At 49.3% G+C, this 11,158-nt stretch overlaps 1 protein-coding gene across 2 annotated transcripts in view; it reads left to right on the top strand.

Moving 5' to 3' along the window:
• The first annotated feature begins 1,894 nt into the window (after positions 1–1,894).
• The window catches only part of MERTK (MER proto-oncogene, tyrosine kinase), a 132,783-nt gene continuing 123,519 nt past the window's right edge, over positions 1,895–11,158 (top strand). The window contains exon 1 of one of the 2 annotated variants that reach the window (XM_034953551.3): positions 1,895–2,692. In XM_034953551.3, the coding sequence (XP_034809442.3) occupies positions 1,915–2,692 (778 nt within the window). In that variant the 5' untranslated portion in view covers positions 1,895–1,914. Of the gene's footprint in view, positions 2,693–2,762; positions 3,034–11,158 lie in introns of those variants that run through there. The other variant, XM_034953552.3, reaches the window with a different exon arrangement.

Below are 11,158 nucleotides of genomic sequence, written 5' to 3'. Positions count from 1 at the left end.
CTGCCATGCAAGACTTCCAGCTACTCCAAGGCCACCATGGAGAAGCCTAGTTTAGGTGCTCCAGTTAGTCTGCAGCCCTAGTGCCCAAGTCATCCCAGTGCAGATGGCAGCTATGTGAGTGAATGAGCCTTGAGATCGGGGTTAGCCAACTTTTTATCTAAAGGGCCAGATTGCATGGCTTTGTGGGCCACATAATCTCTGTCACAATTACCAACATGAATGACTGTGTTTCGATAACGATTATTTGCAAAAAGAAGCCATGGGCCCGCAGGTTATAATTTACTTTACATGATTCTAATCCCCAACCATTTGAGCCTAAGGTCTCAGGCAGATATGGAGGAGCAAGGACAACCTATTTCCCCTGTGCTCTGTCCAAACCTCCGATCCACAGAATTCAGGAATCGAATAAAATGGCTGACATTTTACTCCCACTACGTTTGGGGTGGTAAATCAAACACCGGTGGATAGCTGAAGAGTATTGTACACGGCAGGCCTCAACAAGAAAGTGAGATTTGAGCTGACTTGGAGGAGAGCCAACTGGGAAGCTGTGTGTCTAGGGGAAGAGCATTTCAGGCAGAGAGAACAGCCAGTGCAAACCTTTGGGCGGAGGAGTGCTTGGTATATGTGAGCAATAGCAAGGAAATTGCAGGAGAACAGCTCTGCCGAGGTGTCCTTGGCAATCTTGCACATCTCTCGAGGCCATGTAGGCAAGGTATGACCACGGTCTGACCCAAGTCTTGTTGGACTGCCCTGTGATTTCCCCTAAAGCAGGGATAGGTAAGCCTGGTGAGGAGCCACTGGTGGGCAGTTTCCTATCCCTACCCCATGGGAGACTGCTGCAAGGCCATTTCTCTTCCTTCTCCAACGTTTCAGTTGACTGCAGGACTTTCCATATCCCTCCCTCCACCGCCCAGCCCGCTTCCCTCCAAGCATACAGCGGCAGGCTCCTGTGAAGTCTATAAAACTGCTTGGTGTAATTTAGACTTGGCTACTCAGCGGCAGGGCTCATGTTGTCTTATTTATTTATTTATTTATTTATTTTTGTTAAATTATGTAGATCCATAGGATAACACTGACCCAGTTTGGTGTTATCTTGTAGGCCTAAGGATGCATGGAGCTGACACCACACTCATTTTGCTTTTGCTGTCGGTGTAAGTAATAACCTGTCTAAACCCATCTGGGCTGCCTGTCTCCTTCCCGTAGCCAAATCTACGGGAAGTGTCCAGCCAGTGTAGGGGTCAAGGGACCGCTTGACGAGACCAACGTAAATTGAAGAGGCGTAAGGAGATGAGGCCAAAGAGGAAAGGGGACCAGGTCACGTAGAACCTCGTAGACCACTGCAGAACCTTGGCTTATGCAGAGACAGCAGGAACCACTGATAGGTTTAGGGAGATTTGAGGAGCGGGCTCATGTTATGTTGTTAAAGGGACCACATTAAAATACATTCATTCTAAAAGTGTTACCTTTAAGAAACTACGTATATAAATTAAGTTACCGTTGCCATTATTAGCGTAAGTAGTTACATTTCTCTTACGATTCACTCTCTGCTACCGCCTCTTGGACCCTGCACACCTTGTGGAGGTCCATGAGAGTAACGTGCTGTGGTTCCCCCTCTCCCCACTCCTGCTCTGCACTTTGTCATTCACGTTCATCTCCCTCCTTGAGTGTCACCTCTCTCTGGCTCGTCACGGAGCCACGGCAAAGCGTCCTTTCCCAGGAACCCCTCCCCCTGGGGAGGTGAGCTCCTCGACGCCAGGGCCGTGTCGCGCACCTCGGGCCGGGTACCCAGGAGGCGCTCGGCGGCGAGCGGAATGGATGTGGAGGAGCGCTCGGCAGGGGGCGGAATGGATGTGGAGGAGCGCTCGGCAGGGGGCGGAATGGATGTGGAGGAGCGCTCGGCAGGGGGCGGAATGGATGTGGAGGAGCGCTCGGCGGCGAGCGGAATGGATGTGGAGGAGCGCTCGGCAGGGGGCGCTGCCGCCGTGGCCTCGGCCTCTGGGAGCGGCGCGGCCAGGGTTTTCCGTGTCAGCCAAGCCTGGAATGCGGGGGCGCCTCTGGACCCTCCTCTTGGGTCTGGGGGCTGCCTCGGGCATCCTCTACTCCTCTCCCACCTTCTGTCCTTCCCTATCTCCCACCCACACGTGTGGGGCTCCGGACCCGCGCAGCGGCCAGAGCCTTCTGCTGTGGACCTCCAGTCCACCCCTCCCCTTCACTTCTCTTTCCAGCTCCCTCCGGGTCTCTCAGCCCCCTCCCCTTCCTCTCCGCCCCCTTCCCCGCCGTCCGCCCAGCGGTGGCCTTCGGCCCGCCCCTTCTCTCCAACCCCCTCCCTTTCCCCTTTACACCTCCCCCTCGTCCTCCCGCCCCCTCCCACCCCAACCTGCTGGGCCCGCCGGGACTCGCCCCCCTGCCCGCTCCTCTCCTCCAGCCCCGGTCGGCCTCGGCTCGGCCCCCGGCCCGCCCCTTCCAGCCCTAGGCACCTCCCGCCGGCCGCTTGGCTCCGCCACTCGGCACTCACTGCCCGGGCCGCCTGGACAGGGAGCTTCGCTGGCGCGCTTGGCCGGCGACAGGACAGGTTCGGGACGTCCATCTGCCCATCCGTCCGGAGAGAAATTACAGATCCGCAGCCCCGGGATGGGGCCGGCCCCGCTGCCGCTGCTGCTGGGCCTCTTCCTCCCCGCGCTCTGGCGTAGAGGTGAGTGCGCCCGGCTGGGGGCCAGGCGAGGGGGTGGGGGCTCCCGGGAGGAAGCAGGGGCCTCTGGGGAGGGAGCGCGTCCACAGGGGCGCGCCTGGCTGCTGGACAAGTTTGCAAACACCCTCCACCCACTGCGCTGCCAGAGAAGGGGGCGTAGGCGAACCTACCGTCCACTGACCGCGGCGCCTCAAGCGTCCCGAGGGTACCCAGCCTGGCTTGTGGGTGCGCATCGTGGTGAAGCCGGGTCGGGGTCGGCGTTGCAGGCTCCCCTCTTCACCGCAGAGGAGGAAATCGAGCTCGGCCGGGCGCGCTGCAAGTCCTGAAGTTCCTACGAGTGGAACGTAGGTAGCAGGTCTGGTCTGGAATGCGACGAGAACTTTCCACTAGAGTTGCATGGTGGGGCCCCGCTCTGGCCGGAGTTCCGGGGGCCACAGATCCGGTCTCCCGAGGGACCGGCGCGGGGCGAACGAACGGGCTGCGGGAGTCGGAGTCGCAGTCCGGGAGCCGCGATAGACTGAGGCCGAGCGACCGGCCAGGGGGGGACGGCAGTCCTGGCTGCTCCCAATGGGCCCTTACGGGCATTATTAGTATCCCTTTTTAGGGGCACCCAGAGAGTGTGGGAAAAGGGGAGCGTTCTTTTCACTCCTGTTATGGCAGAACCGAACTTACAGTGCTCGGCAGCGTTTACGTTTATCTGGATTCAGCGAAGTGTTGTTACAGGCTTTTTTTTTTTAAATTTGAGACCGAGTCTCGCTGTGTCGCCAGGCTGGAGTGCAGCGGCGCGATCTCGGCTTACTGCAGTCTCCGCCTCCCGGGTTCAAGCGATTCTCCTGCCTCAGCCTCCCGAGTAGCTGAGACTATAGACGCGCGCTACTACGTCCGGCTAATTTTTGTATTTTTAGTAGAGACGGGGTTTCACCATGTTGGCCAGGATGGTCTCGATCTCTTGACCTCGTGATCTGCTCTCCTTGGCCTCCCAAAGTTCTGGGATTACAGTCGTGAGCCACCGCGCCCGGCTTGTTCCAGGCATTTTAATACAAGCTGCTGGACTGATACGTGGAGGCAAGGAAGGCCGGTTTCATTCTGCTTGAACAGCTTATTTGGGGAGTGAGTGATGAACAGATTTCAAGTTTGATCGCTGATGCACTTCTTGAGGAGGCTGGAATAAACTTACCAGGCTTTACCCAAAAGAAAAAGAAAGGGGAAAAATGCTAAATCACATTCCAAGTATTTTCTCTTAGCTAAAAGGTTTCTATTTCCATTCAGCATGTAGATTTTCTCTCTTTTGATCGAGAATGCACTTGACTAGCCTTCACCTATTACAGTCAAAGATGTTTTTTAGGAATACCTGGAAAGCTCAGTTTATAGTCAAGTAAGTTACTTAAAAGTTTTTCCTTTGAGATTTTCCTTTGAAAGCTCATTTACTCAAATGAAAAATTCTTAAACAGTGCACCCACTTTTTGCACGTTAAATTACATAAGCAATTTATAATTTGGGGCAACATAGCAATTTGAAACAAACTTTAAGAGCCAGGCAAAGAACTAAAGCAGTTCTGTTCTCCACTGCCCCTCCCTCCACCAAACCTTCAAAAATTCCTCAGCATTTCTGCCAGCCCCATTTTTCATAATCTGCTGCAAATCTGTTGTTTGTTGCTACTAGTGAGGACTGGCCGTGAATAGTCTTGGAGGTAGTGAATGTGGTGAGAACTATGGAGAAAGTAATGGGAACAATAGTTTTGTGTTAAATACTTAAAAATTGGAGTGCTTTGTTTTTCTAAAATTTTAAAAGGCTGTAATAACACATTTTTGTAGCCGACAATCAACTTTAATCAGACAATCATAAAAAGGCCTTTTAAAATCCACCGAGCTGGAAGAATGAGAAGTTTCACCAATTGTTCTTGCACTTTTTGCTTTTGGTTTTGAACTTTACCTATGAGATGTCTGACAGTTTTACATCTCACCTTGTGAAAAGCTTAAAGAATGGGATTCTCACTGGCAGAATTACAGCACAAAGGAGTGCTGTATGAAGAAATTAAACATGGAAATTAGACTCTTCATCTAATTTTAAGATTTTCCTATTACACATGGTGGGTCTGAGCGCTTTGCTGACCACACAGGGGACACAGAGAGAGAGACAATGAGAATATGTGTGTAGATTCTACACTGTTAGCAGTATAGAAGAATGGGTGAATAAAATTTAAGCATCACTGTAACCCAGGAATTCCCCTCTGCCCCCCAACACACATACACACTACACGTCTCACAAAGACATGCACACACACAACTGGAACTGCCACACCAGGAGCATTTCGAGGCTTTCCAGTCTTTCCTTTCTGCTCAGTGTCTGATGGGGGTGCCGTTGAGCAGCAAAATGAGGCAAGCGGTGGCTCTCTGAAGGGCCAGGGAGAGGATGGAGCAAGATAAATATAAATGTGGATAAAAATGAACGCATTATGAGGACTTAGCTCATGACGAGGCTGTGTGTGCAGCTAAACTCAACCCTTACAGTAAATTAGGCTTTTAAGATTCTTTAATGTTAATATTTCTTTTCCAAACTGATATTGTAACATGTATTCCAGTATATTGTAAACATCTTCCCAGAGGGAACTTTTAAGTTGTTCTGTTGCTTGTGGGCTTTATTCCAAAGGCTTCAAATGCTTTTTGAAAGTACATCGTGCATATTTTAAAAATGAATACTTTTAGAAAATTATTCTGACCCATTGAAGTGCTGAGTGGAATTCTTTTCTTTTCTTTCTTTTTTCTTTTTTTTGGCAGGGTCTCATTCTGCCACCCAGACTAGAGTGCAGTGGCACCATCACGGCTCACTGCAACCTCAACCTTCCGGGCTCAAGTGATCCTCCCACCTCAGCCTCCCAAGTAGCTATGACCACAGGCACATACCACCATGCCTGGCTAATTTTTTATTTTTTGTAGAGACAGGGTCTCACTATGTTGCCCAGGCTGGTCTTGAACTCCTGGGCTCAAGCGATCTTCCCACCTTAGCCTCTCAGAGTGTGGGGATTATAGGCATGAGCCACCATGCACAGCTGAATACAATTTTTAAAAAATTAACAATAATTATGTTTTTTTGTTTTTGAGATAGAGTTTCGCTCTTGCTGTCCAGGCTAGAGTGCAATGGCACAATCTCGGCTCACCGCAACTTCCCGCCTCCCGGGTTCAAGCAGTTCTCCTGCCTCAGCCTCCTGAGTAGCTGGGATTACAGGCATGCACCACCACACCTGGCTAATTTTGTATTTTTGGTAGAGACAGGGTTTCTCCGTGTTGGTTAGGTTGGTCTCGAACTCCCAACCTCAGGTGATCTGCCTGCCTTGGCCTCCCGAAGTGCTGGGATTACAGGCATGAGCCACCACACCCAGCCAATAATTATATTTTTAAATCTTAATTTTTGAAATAATTTCCAGATAATTGTAGAAGGGCCAGTGAGTTACTAGTCAGCATTGGTCAAGAAGAGGTTCAATCTTTTTATGCCTATGAATTGGGAACATGCTGCTGGGTAGAAAAACTGAGCTGGGACCTTGAACACACATGTGAAACAGTCGCTTTCCATATAATAGCCAGAATGAGATTTTGGAAATGAATCTGATTGTATTTTCCATTTGAAAATCTTCCAGTGGCTTCCTGTTCCCTACTAGAATTTGCAGAGACTCACAGCGAACCTCTTTGACCCATTTCCATTCACTTCCCTCTTGTTCCCACCACTCCGGCCACCTGTGTCTTCTTTCTAGGGCCTGAGCAGCCTTTGCAGTGACTGTTCCCTCTGGCTGGAACCTTTTCCCCAAGATCTCGGCATGCTGGCTTCTTCTCATCCTTTGGGTTTCAGTTCAGAGGTTCTCCTTGAGAAGCCTTCCCCAATAACCACCCCCTGCCAAAGTATCATACGCATACACCCCACTATCCCTTAAATTTGATTTCCTGATAATGCTTCTCACAACCTGATCAGTTCCTTCCTTCCTTCCTTCCTTCCTTCCTCCCTCCCTTCCTTCCTCCCTTCCTCCCTCCCTCCCTCTCTTTATTTCTTTATTGACAGAGTCTTGCAATGGCAAATTCTCCGCTCACTGCAACCTCCGCCTCCCAGGTTCAAGCAATTCTCCTGCCTCAGCCTCCCCAGTAGCTGGGATTACAGGCACCTGCCACCACAGCTGGCTAATTTTTGTATTTTTAGTAGAGACAGGGTTTCACCATGTTGGCCAGGCTGGTCTCGAACTCCTGACCTCAGGTGATTCGCCTACCTCGGCCTCCCAAAGTGCAGAGATTACAGGCGTGAGCTATGGCACCCAGCCTTACCTCTTTGTTTACTCCTTTTCCTCCACTGTCCCCCCACCACAAGGTAAGCTCCTGGTGGCAGGGCTGCTGTCTTTTTCACTGCTAACACAGCATGGAGCTCATACGGGTGCTCAGTGAGTATCAGAGCACAGCATGAAGGAACCAAGCCCCTGCATGTCTTACCAGGTGCTCTTCACCCTTCTCTTTTCCTACTGGCTTTTCCAGAAACAGAATTGCTGGAGCTCCCATGCCCTCACATTCGGGGCTTGTTTAATAGAAAACAATCTTTTATTTTGCTGTGATGCCAATGTGATTTCATTGCTGGAGGAGCTAGTCAATTAAAACCAGACAGATTTTTGGGCTGTATTAACCCCAAACATATTTTACATTGTCCTAACTATTCCAACTAGAAAAAAAAATGTCAGAAGGTAATTTTTCATGTTAAACACAGTTCTAACAACTCCTTGCTCAGGGGCAGGTAGCCCTGGGTGCCTTGACTTTGGCCCTTGTCATTAGTTTAATCTTAACCCAAATCACATGGCTCTGAATTGGTATGTTTCTCAGCAGGAGGTTAATTATTATAAAAACTGAAAGGGGGCTCACACTGTGTGAGGCACACTATGCCTCTGGGGACTGGAATGAAAGTGTTAACCGGGACTGGCTTCTGGGGCTTTGGGGGTGGTGATTAACTTTCAGGACCTCTGTTCCTTTTTGGGTACAGTGGGAGGCTCTTTTCATAGAATTGTTAGGAGGACGTAATGAGCTAATGGCAGGTGATATGTGCTTAAAATATATTTGCCATTATTACCAATGGTTCTCCTCCATTCTTCTGAACTCAAGTTTGGGGGAAATGTTTTTCCTAGACAAAAGGTGTTGGGAGGAGGGTTCTTTTCTTATTGAAGTGTATCCTGAATGGTCCACCCTCCATTGTTCAGAATGCTTTGGTGAAGGGGCCCTCCGGTGTCGCCCTAGAGTGCCCAAGTCCTTTGCTGCAGCTCTTTAGGTTTTTGTTTCCTAGTAGTTTGAGCAAAACCCACCCAGGACCAAGCAGTTCTCCAGAGAAGCAGGGCCCGCCCTGACTGCCATTCCCCTCCTACCCCTGCCCCCATACCTTCCCTTATGGAGTTCAAACTTGACATAGTACAGGAATAGCTTCCTGTCATGTGCCTGTCAGGAAGGTATAAAAATGAAGTCCAGTTCCTGTTCAACTTTTCCCACATAACTCTTTTCCAAACTGGGTGTGGTTTAAATTTTTTTATTTTTATTTTTTGTGTTTGTTTTGTTTTAGGGTTTTTGAGTGTGAACATCCAGAAAATTCTTTTTTTTTTTTTTTTGAGATGGAATCTTGCTCTGTCGCCCAGGCTGGAGTGCATGTGGCACGATCTCGGCTCACTGCAACCTCCGGCTCCTGGGTTCAAGCAATTCTCTGCCTCAGCCTCCTGAGTAGCTGGGATTACAGGTGCCCTCCACCAGACCTGGCTAATTTTTGTATTCTAAGTAGAGACGGGGTTTCACCGTGTTGGGCAGGCTGGTCTTGAACTCCTGACCTCGCGATCCACCCACCTCGGCCTCTCAAAGTGCTGGGATTACAGGAGTGAACCACCTCACCCAGCTCAGAAAATTCTTTTCCTTTTTACCACATCGAGCTAGGTTTTCCCAATGAGGTCAGTTGGCTGCAACATAGAGAAAATGAGGCTTTGGTTTTTAGAGTAGATTCCGTGTACAGGCGTGAGTATGTGTCCGCAGGTGGTCTTGTAGGAAATGCAAAGGGCCCCAGGTGCACTCCTGGCTTCTGGTACTTCCTGCTTAATGGCATGGGTGAGCCAACCCTCAGGTGCCCGGGAGGGAGCCCTGATTACTCTCCCTCTGGCACTCTGGGCATTGGCTAACCCGTGACCGGAGTTAAACCAGTTCCCTCTCTTTTCATTCTATGTCTCCCACTCCTGCCTCCAGCCGAAGTGCTAAAAATGCAGCCTGGCAGGGGCAGAGAATTCCATTAGGATCAGCAGGCCCCTTTTGGAGAACAAGGATACTAAGAATACCTGCCATGCTGGCACTTCCTCCCTCCTAGGCCTTAGTTTTCTCTGTCTGAACCATGGCTGTTGAACTGGGTGAAAGATTCTTAGCCACAGGAAGGGAGGGCCTAGATCTTCCCTAGTTTTGTGAAACTCTGCAGCTGGACAGCCATCCCTTCATGGGAGCTGCCACATTTTCACTCTCGGGGCCTCTGACAGGCACTAGGATCTAGGGACATGGCCGGCATGTGAAACCCTGGGCTGCTATGGCCAGGTCACCTCCTCAGGTCCTGGTGTTTCAGAGTGATAAAGAAGAAAGGGTGATTATGTCTCAAACATTTCATTGAGAAACCTACACTCAGTTCTTTTTTTTTTTTTTTTTTTTTGACATGGAGGCTCACTCTGTCACCCAGGCTGGAGTGCAGTGGCGCGATCTCAGCTTACTGCAGCCTCCTGGGTTCAAGCGATTGAACCCAGGGTTCAACCTCCTGGGTTCAAGCAGTTCTCCTGTCTCAGCCTCCCAAGTAGCTGGGATTACAGGCACCCATTACCACACCCAGCTAATTTTTGTATTTTTTAGTAGAGACAACGTTTCACAATGTTGGCCTGGCTGGTCTCGAACTCCTGGCCTCAGGTGATTGGCCCACCTCAGCCTCCCAAAGTGCTGGGATTATAGGCGTGAGCCACCGTGCCCAGCCAGAAACCTACACTCAATTCTAAAGCATTTTATTTCATCCTTCTTGGCTAGTTCTTCAATTATCAGTGCTTCTTTCACTCAATGGTAAATGGATTTTCCATGAGTCTTGGAGGTGGCAGGCAGGGAGAAGGGGCAGAGGGAAAGAGAAAGAGTGAACAGATGTTGGCTTTATGTTTGGAATAAAATTACACCAAAAGCTAAGAACATTTATATTTGTGCTTAGAGAAACCCCATTTCATTTCAGAAGCTCAATGCCTGGATTTTTTTGCCAGCACATTTTACACTTGTATGTTTCTCCTTGTACTCTGTGCCTTCCATGTATTTCTGTTGGTCCCTTGAAAACAAGATCCAATCATCACAGGGTTAGTGCTCTGCCCTAGGTCACTCCAGTAGGGGGGTCCATCCTCCGGATTTAGATCTCAGGTTGGCACTTATGCAAATGCTCTCTGACAGGTCCCTTTTTTTGTGTAATCTGCTTTTTCTTTGAGGATCTAGATACCTCAGCATTCAGGGACAGTAAACATCTTAGAACTTGCCTTAGCTGTGGTCTTGCCTCTCATTAGATACACAAAGAAAAGCCTTGTTTATTTTGGAGAAGGAATTGTTTTGTTATTTTAAGCCTTAGGGCCTTGTGGTTAGAGCTACCAATAGCAGATTGGCTTCATTATGGTTTTGAAAATGATCACTTTCACAAGTAAGAACAGGCTGTCTTAGTGGAGAATATTAGAACAGAGACTCAAACTTAACTGAAAGTTGTTTTCTGTCACTGTGCCGCTTAGGGAATTCTCAGTGAGGTGATAAATATTCATGGACTTCCCAAGTGTTGTGTGTGCCTGGAGGCCAGTTTTTCACTTGTTCCAATTAATGGCAGGCTGCCTCCACACAGGAAGTGAAACCAGCCTTTAAGCCTTTTTACAATTCTGGCACATGATTTGAAGATTTGGTGATGAAAGCAATGTTCTTTGAAAGTTTTGGAGCAAATAAAAAAAAGAAGCTTTTTAGATTCACTCTTAGTTTAAAAAATAACCACTTTGGGAGTTGAAAGATGTAAGTTCTCACCCTAGCTTTGAGAGGAACCTGCAGGGGACAGCTGGGGTATAGTGTGTCCTCTTTCTAAAACTCCACATCCTCACTTGTCAAATGGGAAAGCAGATGGATGATTCTAGGCCCCTTTGGGGCAGAACACTGATTCCATCTAAAGGGGAGAGGTGGGAAGGGATACTTTCTCCCTTGCAGTTTGGGACACAGAGCCTCAGCCTGAGTTTGACCCTCAGCCCTGTGCGTGACTCTGGGTGTGAACTTTCTTAGGCATCAGCCCAGAAATGGAGATGGAGGCTGTGTGAAGAGTTTCATTAAAAATGAGTGATGCAGCCAGGTGTGGTGGCTCACGCCTGTAATCCCAGCACTTTGGGAGGTCAAGGTGGGTGGATCACCTGAGGTCAGGAGTTTGAGACCAGCCTGACCAACATGG

Source organism: Pan paniscus, chromosome 12 (genome assembly GCF_029289425.2).
Source record: "Pan paniscus chromosome 12, NHGRI_mPanPan1-v2.0_pri, whole genome shotgun sequence".
In the NCBI taxonomy this organism is placed as follows: domain Eukaryota; kingdom Metazoa; phylum Chordata; class Mammalia; order Primates; family Hominidae; genus Pan; species Pan paniscus.
The sequence above is the reverse complement of the archived record's forward strand: the minus strand, read 5'-3'. Positions and strand labels throughout refer to the sequence as shown.